Source organism: Trachurus japonicus, chromosome 7 (genome assembly GCF_045865225.1).
Source record: "Trachurus japonicus isolate A0001 chromosome 7, Traja_1.0".
In the NCBI taxonomy this organism is placed as follows: Eukaryota; Metazoa; Chordata; class Actinopteri; order Carangiformes; family Carangidae; genus Trachurus; species Trachurus japonicus.
Window position 1 is genome coordinate 5,816,498 of NC_140913.1, and position 15,117 is coordinate 5,831,614.

The 15,117-nt window shown below is 39.9% G+C and overlaps 1 protein-coding gene across 1 annotated transcript; it reads right to left on the minus strand.

The window, feature by feature from the left end:
- Window positions 1–453: 453 nt before the first annotated feature.
- Window positions 454–14,889, minus strand: slc38a5b (solute carrier family 38 member 5b). The gene is made up of 15 exons (XM_085780905.1): window positions 14,813–14,889; window positions 14,624–14,690; window positions 13,184–13,299; window positions 11,052–11,125; window positions 10,835–10,927; window positions 10,586–10,667; window positions 7,882–7,964; window positions 7,692–7,750; window positions 5,823–5,939; window positions 5,508–5,587; window positions 4,470–4,570; window positions 4,192–4,316; window positions 3,168–3,312; window positions 2,913–3,016; window positions 454–1,358 (listed from the first exon to the last, which is right to left on the minus strand). Exons 1-15 carry the CDS (start codon window positions 14,869–14,871, stop codon window positions 1,254–1,256), a joined length of 1,410 nt encoding a protein of 469 aa, XP_085637031.1. The 5' UTR covers window positions 14,872–14,889; the 3' UTR covers window positions 454–1,253.
- Window positions 14,890–15,117: the final 228 nt, after the last annotated feature.

Here is a 15,117-nt window from a genome sequence, read left to right on the forward strand (position 1 = left end):
ACCCCTTGAAAGAGTATTAGTTTTAGTTGCATTACTGCCCCACTACTGGTGTTTGTAAGTAGTTACCAGGGCAACAACAAGAGGAGGGCCTTAAACAATTTTGGAACTGAGATTTAAAGAATCAAAATGTTATTTTTTATATCATTACTATTTTAACTGGAGTGTCACTGTGGCCTGAACAATAATAGTTTATTGTTGTCTTATATGTAAAACAATATTTATGTGTCACTCCTCTGGGACACTCACTTTGTTGTTTTCTAGTTAAAGCACAGCTAAGCAGGAACAGGCAGGAAGTTTGACAAAAAAAAAAAAAGTGTTTCAGGGAGAAAACAAACTAAACAATCTTAAAAAAAAAAAAAAAAAAAAGCTGTGCTGATAAAATGAATTTCTAAATGATCTTACTGCAGGAGAAACAATGTATTTTTGGTAAATTTTAAATGACAAACAGACAGGTTTCATCTTTTGTGATTTTTATTAAACAATATCCACATACTGTATGCTGTCCAAATGAATTCACAGTTGTATAAAATTAACGTCATCATGTCAGACTTGGACGTGATTGATGATGTTTTTTTTTTTTTTCCAGTTTTGCCAAACACTGCTCTGCAGAATTATCGTACACACAGCAGCATCATCTACTGAAGTGAATTATCTGGAAGCGTTTGTTCGGTTCCCCTGCTCCTGCGCCACTCGTTTGAGGAGCAGAAACAACTGGACGGCAATGTTAAACACCACGATGCGATTTACTTTAAACAGCATTTTTGTCAAGCAGCACCAGCAGCACCAAAAATATTTTTTCTCCATCAAACTTAGCTGATAATTAAAAAACAGATGTTTTTTTGTAGTTTTTTTTTAATTGAAGAAATTTGCCCAATTTTCTTTCAATGTTTCAGTTAGACCATGATCAGCTCGTAACAGCCTGCAGCGGTTGAGGGATGTCGGTGGTCAACATGTTGAGCAGCTCCTCATGTAGGACAGAGGGACACCGCCTGTGATGACTGATGGTGGTGAAGATCAACCTGTAGGTGGGCGACGGGGCGAGAGCGGTCTCCTCTTCACACTCTGGAGGAAGGAATGGACTCTCCATATGATTAATGACAACAGTCCCACCAAAGCCCTGAGCCCTCCAGCACTAGGTTCAATCGTTCCTATCCAGAGGACTGGAGGGTCGGGTGGGGCCGCGGGGGGAGGGGGGCGCAGCGGTGGGCTGCTGTAGCTGTAGGGATTGGGGTGGGGGGCGGGGGGGGAGCACTTTAATGGCCACCGAGATTTCGCTTCTCTCCGCTCATCCAGTCCAGCGCGATGAATGTGAGGCTCATGGTCATGAATATGAAGCCCAGTGCTGTGAAACAGGCGGCCTGAAACCCCAAGAAGAGACGGTCAGTACAGAACCACTAGTTCGGCTGGGATCTATACCAGAAACCTGCAACCAGAGGTGCTTGAAAACGTAAAAGTAAAAGTACAAATACCATAACTGAAAATGACTTTGTCACCCATAAGAAAATCACCTGAGTAAAAGTCTTTTTTTTTTTTTAAAGTATATTTTTTGGCTTTTTCATGCCTTTATTAGATAGGACAGTTGAGAGCGTGACAGGAAATGGGAGGCAGAGAGCGGGGGAATGACACGCAGGACAGGGCCGTCCGACGCGGGACTCGAACCGGGGCCGCCTGCAGCGAGGACTCCAGCCCCAACACATGGGGCGGGCGCTCCACCAACCGAGCCAAACACCGCCCCACCTGAGTAAAAGTCTTAAAGTAGCTCACATGTACTTAAGTATCAAAAGTATCTTGTGAAAAAATATACTCAAGTATCAAAAGTACAAGTACAATTAAAGTACAAAGTATTTTTATAGTACGCATAAAAAGAAGCTTCTCTTGTTGTCTTTCAGGTGAATGAAATAGATGTGGTATGATAAAACAAAAAAAACAAAACACCTGAGCAAACATGTAGAGTGAGGGAATCAAGTGTCTAGCGTTTGCCGGAGAACATAACTATAAATAAAGCGTCTACAAAATTGTCTCCTGTGGTAACGTCGTCCGTGTCTTCCTCGTCATCGTTAACTGCGGAGGTAGCTATGTTGATCTCTGCCGCCCTGCGCACCCCTTACTTCTAATCTTCACGAGAGTAGCCTACCGTTCGTACCTACTTAAAGCTGCAACTTTTTCATCAAAACGATATAATTTAGACATCTAGAGGGGTGCAGAATAAAAGTATTAATTTTACAGATTTTTTTTAATAGTATATAAATAATTGTTTTGTAAATTTTGATGGGCCCAAAATATATAAATATTTAGGCTACATCTGGTTACGTTGACAACGTTGGCATTAAATGATCTCTGTACCAACAGCATTAGTACGTTGGTCCATGAGGCGGAGCTCAAGGGCCAGATCCTGATAGCTCTGTGGCAATGGCATCATGCTAATGCTAATGCTAACTAACGCCGGTACTGTAACGTTACCGGTGCAGGCGTGATGCTGCGGGTTTGTCGGGTTCGTCTGCAGGTGAGTTAGTGTGAAATGATTCAGATGTGTTTCCAGTCTGCTGTCAACACCGGAGCTGCTGCTCCTTAAATACGGTTAGCGTTAGCTTAGCTTTAGCTACTAGCCGCTCCCTTGCGTACATGGCAACCATGGATGTATTATATTATTATGCCTTATAATAGATCCATGATGATAACCAGTACAACTGAAGGTTGGAGCGAGATTGGGCGAATGTGAGTGCTACACCTACTGGCCGGGAGGAATTAAACTTGTAGCTAACACCTTTAAGTTGTTATCCACCAACTTTTTTTTATATTTTTTTATTTATTTTTATTTATTTATTTATTTTTTGCTATATATTGATATGAAAAACGAATAAAAAATTGTTAACAAAAAAAAAAGTTGTTATCCACCTCTGCCTGAAACCCACCTGGATCTTTGGTCTGGAGTTCATGGGCTCCTGGTCTGTGGGGATGATGCGGATGTAGAAGAGTCCAGGGAGGATGAAGATCAGACTGGGAGCGGTGGTCGCTCCTAGACACACAGAGGAGGAACAACAGATCACTGCACCGTACAACACAGGTCATCTGAGAGGAGCCCCCTGGCTCAGACCCCAGACCAGTTTCACACAGAGGTTTCAGACTGGTCTGCTGTGTCGGTCCAGTCTGAACTTTCAATATCTCACCAGTTATGCCGAAGATGTCTCGGATGTTAGGGACGAGGATGACCAGCAGGTTGACCGCAAACAGCAAACACACGGCGATGGCGACATGACGGGCCCAGTGGAAGGGTTTCCCTGGAAACAGCAGCTGCAGGAGGGCACGGCGGATCTGGCAGAGACACGCACGTTAGTTAACACGCCACTTCCTGCGTTAAAAAGTGTTTAATGTGACACATGTACAGGAAGTAGATAGGAAGCAGATATATAGCCTACCTAGCCTAGTAACCCCTATACAGTATGTAGTCACTATATCAACAGTGATGTCACCACGTCATGTCACATCAATGTTTGAATTTTTACATAATATATCACTATACTATTACAGTAACACTTTACAATAAGGGTCCCTTAATTAACGTTAGTTAGTACATTATTAAGCATTAATTAACTGCTTACAGATATATTAACAATCATTATTATGTATTACTTAGGATTAGGAAACACATTAATTAATGTAGCCTATTAGTAATTAGTTAATTAAGCAGTTAATTAATATTTACTACTCAAAGTTAGTTAATGAATTTAAAAGTTGAATAATGTAATTAGTTATCATTATGTATGCATTACTCAGCATTAATTAACACATTAGTTTATATATTAATGCTTAATAATGTACTAACTAACGTTAATTAAGGGACCCGTATTGTAAAGTGTTACCCCATAAAAGTCTATATGGTTTATGATGTATCTAATATTTGATTTATAAATGCTGAATGCATCATTTATTAAGTATGAAAATACAATCTTTATAAATTAGAGGTAAAGATTTATAGCTGAGTTTATGAATTGCAGACCTAATTTGTATACATGTTTTAGAAATGGTATAATAAGTATTTAATAATGCTTAATAAACAACTTTTAGAGATTCCTACATGCACACTTTACTTTCTGTTTCTTTTAGTGGAGACACACAGACACAAGTGTTTCATGTCCATGTCAGATATATCAGATGTGTGGATGTGTGTGTGAAGGGCGGACATGCTCTCACAGGGAACAGGACCACGGGTACAGTCAGAGTGACGGCCACCAGGACGGCCAGTCGCACACACAGGATCAGAGTGTCCAGGAGGTCCACCTTACTGTAGGTGTGGAGCAGCTCTGCTTCAGTGTTCCCTGCATACGCACGCACACACACGCACGCACACACACACACACACACACACACACACACACACACACACACACACACACACAGAATGTGTGACTTGTCGGTGGCATTACACTCAGCTATGTTTGGCAGCTGACTTAAAGACATATCACTCTCACCATAGAAAGTCAGGTATCCAAATGTGGCAGTGAAGAAGTACATGATGAACATGCCCAGGATGGAAACGTTGCCAATATTCTGCATCCTTCTCTTGGTCGGGCTTCAGGGAAACACAGTGACAGATGTCTTAGCAACACAGCATGGTTACTGAATTTCAGCTGAGGTATATTTAAAGATATACTAATATAATTGCTATAGATCCTAAATAAATAAGCAAGTAATGAAAAAAGTAAATATAGAAATGCGTTTACGTTATTTCTTACTATTTATTTATTTGTACAATTTTTTTTATTATTATTATTATTATCGTCACACCAAGCGCTGCATTCCAGTTTTGTTGTTTTGCACAATGACAATAAAGATATTCTATTGTATTCTAAATAAATAATAAAATCAATAATTTAATTAACAATATATTTTGTTGGGGGGGGTTGCTATAGAGTGAATTACTTAATGATTTATCTATTTGAGTTATGATATGAATTTATGGTGCAGGTATTAAAAGTGAAGAGATACCGGTGTGTACTATGCACATTCTGATTATATGTTTTGATCTATTTGTATGTCTGTTTTGTTGTAGATGTATGTTGTTAAATATGTTATGTTTTGTTGTAGTTTCATGTTGAATACGTGTTGTTTTATGTTTGTTATAAAAAATAAAATAAATAAATAAAAGCAGAAAAATGGAAGTAAGTAAGAAATAGCTTTTTTTTCTCAGTATAATAAATTCAGTGTATAATAAAGTGGATTAGATCATCTGGAGTGTTTGTGTGAACTAATCCTTTTATTTTTAACATTTTATTTATTCATTTATTTATGTTTTTTCTCAATTTTTTTTTTTTACTGTTTTCACTATGATTTCAATGCCACTGTGATTTAATTTCTTTTATAAGATTTTTGGTCACATCACAGACTTGCTGTATTAGAGCAACTTTAAAAAGCTATTCCACAGTTCCACAAAGTGTGTGTTTTCACTTCCTACATACATGTGCGGTGCAGAGTGTAAGAATCCAACAGAGTGTGTGCTGTGTGCTTACTTGCTGAGTTCGGTGTAAATGGGAAGCACCTCGGGGTGGCACACAAACGCAAATGCCAGGATGGGGATGGTATACGCCGTCTGCAAATCAAGTCACACAGGAACTTCACAGGACTGCTTTCCAGGAAGTATATGAACTTGAAACACATCCAGCCATGTGCTGCGTGTAACATGATGCACCCACAAATAGTTTCTGACTGCACACGTGTTCAGAGCACATTGCTGTCCCCTGAGCAAAACTCATCACAAACGAACAGTTCAAATTCAGCTCCTGATGTGTGTGTGTGCATGAAAACGGAGGCAGTTCGTCTCTGACCTCTTGGTTGATGGTGAAGTACTTGACGGTGCACGTGTCCTCCGGCATGTCAGCGGCCGACGAGTAGTTGCCAAACACCTCCAGAGGGCAAGCAATGTTGAACTTCTTGTAGATGACCTGATGTGACAGAGAGTGAGAGCTTATGGAGGATTGCTTGGTTTATAAAACAACAGACATTTTAGTCCAGTTATTGTCTGGTTCTGTCACTTGATGTCTCCATATATCTTGGTAATTGATATACTACATGTAACAGCTACAGCTTACATTCTCCAAAGGGTCAAACAGTGCACAGAGCAGCTGGTGAGGGTAACTCACCCCTGTCAATCTGGCTACAGCCAGCAGGACTAAACCTACTGTGCAGATACGCAGAGGAATGAGCTCACACCAGGACTTTTCACAACCACAAACCAGCACGTGGTCGGGTGCTATTCCTCTCTTTTTTTGTTTGTCAGAAATAATCTTTTGGTTTATGCAGCTTTTTAGTTCACAGATACAAAACAGTCTCTGTCTGTCACCACAGGAGCCAGACAAAGGACAGTCTATAAAAAGGAACCGACAGCTCACCTGCACCTTCCATCACAATCAGCTGAAGTCGGTGTTTATTTAGTTTCTGGTGTCACGTAGCAGGACATGAATGTAATTTAAAGGAGACGTTTTTAATTATAGTAACCAACAGTAAAGTGGTCCGTGAATCTTGTGCTCATTCCAGAGGCATAACAATATATAATATCTATGACCATTAAAGGGATAGTTCGTTTTTTTGTTTGTTTGTTTTTTTACAAACAAAACTTCAGCTCTCAGTTAATAGATTTGAATTGGAGCACTGGACTAATCATCGGGTGTGTTGTGTGTTTACTTATTGAGTTGGAGCCTCTTTTTCCCAATGGGTTGTCTCAGATTGAAATGCCCCCCAACAGCCAATGAGAGAGCAGACCAGGAAGTGTCACTAAAAACTGATGTTTTGTATTTTTACAACTCACAAACATGGCAGCTAACTGAGCCAAAGGGAATATAGAAAAAGAAAACCTAACCAGGAAAACAAGGAAAGGGGGTTGGACTTGGGACAACATCTCTCTCGAACAAGTTTCTGTGAGATCTGGTGTCTCGTATGTGCGTTTGGAGGATTATAATGTTAAGAGTCGGTTTAACTTGTCCTCTGTTTATCAGTTTATCATCCTGTTAGAGCAGCACTTTGCTCTGGCACAGTATTTTTAACGCCTGAGCCGCTGCATTCCTATGCACATACATGGTGATGTGCTTGTGTGTAGAAATACATTTGGCTTTCCTGACCAGGATCAGAATCTACTGCAGGTGATATTCTGACCATTCATATGAACCTCACACACACACACACACACACACACACACACACACACACACACACACACACACACACACACACACACACACACACACACGGGACATATTATGGAAATATCACTTTTTGAAGGCTCTTTAACATATATTTGGGTGTTTGTCTTGCCTTCTGGCCCCGAAATGTGAGAATTGACAAAAAAATCTATAATGTGCAGGCTCCCTAGGTTGAAATCCATGTGGTTTTACGAGCTTTTGTCTTCCACTGATGTAACTAGGATTCGAATTTGCATAATACCACCCCTACCTGGTACCAGTAGAAGGGGCGGGGAAAGCAGTGGTTCATTTGCATTTAAAGGGACAGGCTCTGAAACCAGCTGTTCTGAACATGGCTGTTTTGAGAGGATGAAAAGAGCTGTGATGTTTGATCCTTGGGGGATTTTGACCAAAGCATGTCACAGACATGTCTTTAAGACACCTGGGAACTATTTTAAATTGTGGAAAGGGGCCATGATATGTCTCCTTTAAGTTTTGTCTGAGGAGCTGGACACTCACGGCAGAGAGGAAGAAGACCATGCAGGAGAGGGAGAATCCACTGGTGTAACCAAGATACCCTGCAGAGCACAAGAAAAACCCTCATCAAGACATTGAAATAACACAGAGGACCAGTATTTTGACTGAGAGTTGACACACCAAACAATGAGGAAACACATGGGTGAGTTGTTGTTGAGCAGAGGGGACGTACCCAGGTGTTTCATCAGGGCCAGCGGGAGGATGACACACGCAGTGACGATGATAATGAGGTAGTTTCCATTCATGTACCAGTCGCTACGTGCAGAACACACACACACATAGTGAAGCATACAAACAGTAGGTCAAAAGAACACAGTCTTGTCCAGGCGGGGCAGGAAGTCAGATGTATGCTTGTGATATATCTGTGCGATTCTTGCGTGTTTATAGCAACACACAAGAACAAGTTATCATAGTGTGAGCCACACTAATGCACTGTTCCTTCATCACCATGAACACACACTCTGGGGTCTATTTGGACACACACCATCCTGCGGTGAAGGATCAAGTCTGCAAGTTGCTTCACCTCAAGTTTGACCACATTGACCTGACAAATTCCTACACCTGCATCACATGTTCAACACAACCTCTGAATCACAACAGGAGCCAGATGCATTAATCGCTGTGTGTGCACAGAAAGCATGCATACGCTAGTTCCCGCACATACAATTCTTGACATTTCCCACGCAAGATCTGGTATTTGTAAATACAGGGGGAGTGTGTGATAGTGTGGGCGCCTCACACACACTTTGGACCAGGTATATCACAATCCTCCAAAGTGATCCAGGACTCACAGCGAAGTGAAAGCACATAACAATTGGAGACAAAAACATCTTTAAAGGGTTTGCCATTAAGACAGCAAAAACTATTTTTACAATTTATAAAGAGAAATAATCTTATTATCAATTATCATGAGGCATTCAGTAACTGTTTTGGACTTTTTAAAGAAATGTATCTTTGTCAAACTTTATTATTATCTTTTATTTCCCCAGGTTTGTAATCTTAATTGCAGTACAGAGACGTTTGTGGTAGACTCTGGTCGTTTAGTTTGAACCACATTATCCACGTTGACTTTAACTGATAGTTGAGATCTGCAGAGCGATATGAAGTGTAGCAGTGGTGATGTGATGTGTAACTAGTCAGTGTTCAGTTGTCCTATGATGGAAGTGGGAGACTACATAACAATAATACAATCTGTCGTGTTTTAAAGGGATACCGGTAGTTCAACATTTTGGCAAATTGGCACATTGCTATAATCCATATAGTTTTAGGAATGCTCTGGTGGACAAGTTGTGACCTGCACATTCACCACACTATGAGTTGTTTTCGAGGTAAATTCATGCAAAACAGCTGATGCGCGTTCCCGTCGGGAGCAGTTTTTTGGCAAGCAGTCTCTGCATTTGCCTCAAAAACAACTCTGTGTCGTAACGTTCTGTTATTATCTCATAGCGTGGTGAATGTGCAGGTCACAACTTGTCCACGAGAGCATTTTAGAGTTGTTGGATTGTGTATTTGATGAGATTGATGAGGGAAACCAAGAAATTCTATGAGCCTCCATAGCGTAGCTCTGAGCAGCTTGCAGCTCTGCTCCGCCATTCTAAAAATAGCTTGCACTTTACACAAGGTAACGTACCTACTCCTAAAACGATAGGGATTATGCGATGCGCCAATTTGTCAAAATGTTGAACAATCCCTTTAACAATGGCTTTACCTTTAGAGTGACTCTATTAAAGTAAATTGATAGCCTACACATGTTGTCTCACAGGGCTTCTGTCTGGTCTTTCTTGTGGCTGATTAATGCAAAAGGAAGATTCAAGAAGATTTATTGTCATTTTAGAGCACCAAGTGTATGAAAGGGAACACAACTAAGTACGGTCCCAGAATTTTATTTTAAATAAGCTAAGCAGCAGAGAAATACAGTGAAAAAAGAATGATATAAACCTAAGAACTATCTGTAATATGAGTATTAAAAATGTGCAATTAGATATTGATTGAAAAATGTGGGTAAAAATACTTAAGTATTATCGCGCATGCACTAAAAAAGTCTGACCTGATGGATTAAGAGGCGTGTCTTGATCCATTTATGGCTAATGATGGCAGAGGAAATGACCATTGTGCACATGCATCCAATTTCTCAATGGGTGGGTTTAATAAAGTGGAACCATGTGTGCGCACGTCATTATGATTCTGATTGGTAAAGACAGTCCATGCACATTTTTTCAGTTTTGTTTTGTGTACACACAGTTTTAGCAGTGAGTCTATACAGTTTTATGCATCTGGCCCCAGCTGTCAGTGCTCTGCTTTCTCTCTTTATGTTTTGTGCTACAAGGCCTCAGAGCGACTTCCTTCCTGCTCTGTGCATTATGATGAGGTGAGAACCACTTACTCACTTGCTTACTCTCATGTTACTCATGTTATAATACAGATGAATCTACTGCTAAAAAAAAGTTGAAATGATGACAACTTGTGGCAGAAAGACACAATTACATTTTCATCTTTTATCCTGGACCTCTTTTGTTTCTGTCATGGACACACATGATGACACCGATACCAACCACATGAACTTCACATGTTATTTGCACATGGGAAACATGTGTTTTTTTTGTGAACCACATGTGAATTCCCATGTGAACCCATTTTCCACATGTGCTCTACATGTGATCACATGTGTTGCCATGTAGAGCACATGTGGAAAATGGGTTCACATGGGAATTCACATGTGATTCACATAAAATTGGGCCAACACCACATGTTTCCCATGAGCCAATAACTTGATTCCCATGTGCAATTTTTTTTTACATGTGAAAAATTATATGTGAAGTTCATGTGGTTTTTCTGTAAGGACGTTATACATGCTGCTGTTTTTAAACAGTACTCACTCAGGGGCTGTTGTCTGGCCCAGAAAGGCTTGGATGACCAGTGGCAACTCATACTTGACTATGAACAGGTAACTGGACATGGCTGGAGGAGAGGAAAACATAGACAGCCTGAAGAAAGAGTGTTTATTAGTCTACAAATCCCACAGGTTTTCACATGTTCCCTCAAAACAGCGAGGCTCATCGCTCCCACCCGCTTTTATCACATAGGCTAAACATTTCAGACAGCACATCAATTTCCCACTGTCTTACCTCCAATGTTATGTAACGTTATGATGACAGCTGCTAGAATCTTCCCTGTGTGACCAAAAGCTCTGAGGCCCAGCTGCTCATAGGCACGAATACCTGGCGAGAGCAGCACAGAAGAGACACGTTACCACTCGGAGGACACTCAGACACCTTCAAAGACATTGGACAAGAGCTCTGAGTGTAAACTGGGGATATTTTCCCATATGTCATAAAGCCTTACCCACAACTCCAGCACTGCGCAGCAGCAGGTGGACGGAATAACAGGACAGACAAGCAATACACGTCAACAGGATCCTGTAAAACACAACAGACATGGTCGATCATGTTATTGCTGTCACGTCTTACATGTTGCCGCACTCCACTGTCAGTGCGTATATTTAAAGTTTCATTTCACTGCAGAGGCCACAGGGGTCGACACGGGGTTTACCACACATCTCCTGACAGGCCACTTGCATAATCACACAGAACAAAATCCCAAATCATGAAGTGAAATATATTTTTCTTTGACCCTAGGCAGAGAGGACAGGAGGAGGCAGGAGTGACTGATGGGAAACTAAGAAAGATTTTATGTTGGTGTGTCAGACTTTATTTGTGTAGCACTAGTCCTGCAAACAACACGACGTGAAGCATTAAGAAAAAAAAAAAGATGATAACAATAGAATAATGACGAGAATGTAGACAACATATGTGTCCTGTATAGTCAGGAGCTGAATTAAAGGTCCAGTGTGTAATATTTGTCAAGATTTATTGGCAAAATCTGAATATACTACCCATGAATATATTTGTATAAGTGTATAATCACTATAAAATAACATCTGTTTGGTTTTCATAGCCTTATAATTCTTCTTTTATAGCAAGGGTCTTGCTTAGAGAGTGTCGCCATCTTGCGCCACCATGTTTGTACAGAATGGAAAATCCTGCCAACCATAAATAAATAATAGAATTATTTAAGCTACCTCCGCTTCGCGTCGGGCCGAAAAACGCCCCATATATGCCGCATATATCACGGACTGAAGTGATATATTGCTTTTATAAAACAGTTACCAATAATGACAATATGAAAGAGGAATAAGCAATCAATTTAATGTAGTTTTTACTCAACCAGAAATATTATCCAATAAAATAGCCCCACTGAGGAAACAATAGTCCCACCTCTCCAGACGTCTTTTCCTCTGCTTTTTTTTCATGTGAAAGTCACTGCTCAGTCCACTCTACCATTGTTAACCCTCCCCGGAGGTGAAAGTTAACTTTAAACATGTGAATTCAACTACTTTAATCCATTTGTTAATGTCGTAAAAACACAGACTGTCTTTTGCTACCGATTTAACAGTACATTGTCATGGATACATGACAACAAACTTCCATTCATACCAGTCAGAGTGATTGACACGGAGTGATAGCTCTGTGATAATGATATTTTCACTTTCTTGTATCCTGCCTGTTTACGATTTTATGTTTCGTTCATGAACATGCGCTGTCCCACCTCAAATAAATTGAATTGAATTGAATTGAATTGAAGGCTTTAGAATAGTAGCCGTGGTATATGCTCATTATATCACGGTTAACAACCAATCAGATCGCCGAATTTCACCTTCCTGTTTTATAATTAATAGAATCGGAATGCTTGATGTCACTGATTTCCCCTCATTTTACACACTGGACCTTTAAGTAGAACTGTTTTCAGTACTTTTATGGGTCTATTGATGTTTGATCATTACTATAGATTTGTTCCCAACTATCTTTTATTGTTAATTTCTGTGTAGCTTTGGCAATTTGTCCTGACAATAAAGCTTAGCCTACTTGAATTTGGGAGGGGTATGACAGATAATGCGCCTTCTTTGACACAAATTATTTATTTGTTGATTGATCATTGTGGATATATACTGTATATATATAGGAAATATTCAGTAATTTATGAATAGTTTCCTCAGATATATAACAAGATATTTTATGATGATGACAGTGCAAACATGTTGACACGTGCACAGCTGTGTTCTGTTGGTTATATCTGGACACTGGTCTTCTTTCCGTGTTTGCATATACCAGTATAGATAATATAGTCCACTGTTTGTTATTTGAGGAGAGTTTCAGGAGCTTGGTTTCACCACCACCACCACCACACTGAGGCTCTGTTAACTGTTGTCCACATATGACATAACTGCATGTGGCAGGACGTGGGAGTTGTGCAATATTTACCTTGACTCTTCCTGTCTGTTTGTCGACTGTCTGTCGTTTTCAAGGAATTGCTGATGTACAGAAAAACATGCATGTGTGTGTGTGTGTGTGTGTGTGTGTATGTATCATGTCCAGTTGTACTCTCTGAACCAAAGTGTATGTATCTGCAGCGCTCACAGGAAGAGGACGATGCCGGTGTTGGACATGGCGTATGACAGACCCAGGATGCCGCTGCCCATGATGGCGTTGCTCAGGTTGAAGACGGACATGCCGAAGGAGGTTTTACCCTCAAACTGAGGGAGACATACGATGGGAACATTGTATTCAACATTTCACCTTCTCACATCAGGATACAACATCACATGTGAAAATCTGTTTAAACTTAGAACACTTTCAGGAGCTTCATCAAATATTATGGTTTGAATCCAACACTGAGCATGAATAGGAAATGTTGTTCATGAAGTTCATATGATGACTGCAGACACACTCAATATTGTCAGTCATATACATAGTGACAGACCCATCTGTAGCCTATGTTTTGTAGCCACACCCACTCTAATAAAAATACTCATACATGGAGGAGTGAATCATAGGTCATGCAAACCAGATTTTGTAGAAATCGATGCACTTTAATATTTCACATTCGTGTCGCCACTCAGAGGCAAAACATCCCAAAACTGAACAGCAAAGTCAGTTGCTATAGCAACACACCCACTGCATGTGGTTACAATAAGTTCTCTCCATTTCATAATTTATGTAGTTAAAAGACCAAGGTTTAACTTTGAAAAGGAGTGACATGTGACCACAGCTCCCAGTACAGCTCCCAATGAGTCCAGTTTTTATTGAATGAACAGTACGTGTTGAGTGTTTATAACTTTGTATAACTTGTATAACTTTCTTCTCTTGTTTCATCTGAAATTGTGATAAGCTACATCCTCAAAACCTGAATCTTCTTATTAATGTTTCAAGTGAAACATGTAACATGATATAAAAAATGATGTATATCCATACACATACATGTACATGCATTCATCCTGTTTAGGAGTGTGTTTTTTTCTTATCTAGTTTTAAACTGTTACATCCCTAAAATTTATCTATGACTTTTTCATGAAAGAGTCTCATTTTGATATGTTGGAGAATTTATGTATTTGTAAATGTCTTTTTTTTCCATTCAATTCTGCCGCCCCCACCCTCTGGAATTCACTCCCCAAACCCATCAGAGACTGTACAGACCCCCGCACCTTAAATCACTCCTAAAACCCACCTTTTTTAACTGGCTTTAATCTGTACATTTAAATATGTCTAATTTTCTGTTATTCTATCCTATCTCATTTCATATCCCTTTTTGATCTTCTACATTGTACTTGTATTGTATTTTAATTGCGTTGTTATTCTACATTGTTTCTGTATTTTAATTGTGTTGTTGCTTTTATGTAAGCATCTTTGAGCACTTTTATAAATAAAATGTATTATTATGCAATATACTGTATGTTATGTCATTAACTTTGTGTGTCCATTCTTCTCCTGTGGATCGGGGCGTAACTAATATCTGACCCTGACACTCTCATTTATCAATTATTATCACATGATCACAGCATCTCCGTGCCACATACTCACATCTGTGAACTGAGGCCTCTTTGGTCCATCACTGTGCTGCAGGAACTTTTCTTTCTCTGGCGGGATTCTGCAACGTCCACCACAAACAAACAAGAAAAACACTTCTTCAATTTTAAAATATGAATATACACGATGTGCAACCAGTCTATGTTGGGTTGGTGTAGAGTAGGACACACACAGGATACGCACCCTCCTTCCACAGCAGCGTCGTGGTGGTGGTTACCATTGGACAGCTTCTGCAGCTCCATACTGGAGACAGGTTCAGTCACTTCTTCAGATAGTTGAGAGGTTTCACAAGAATAAAAAGGAAAAGAAGTGAAATCTGAAAAAGAGGAAACAAATCACAAACAACTTCAAACCTCATCAAGAATAATGTTGACATATTTAATCACTTTATATTGATTCTAGGACACTGACACCATCAAGCTGTAAACTGGTTACAACTGCATCTCTGTCTACACACACACGTGAATAAGGGAGGTGGAAAAGGGTCA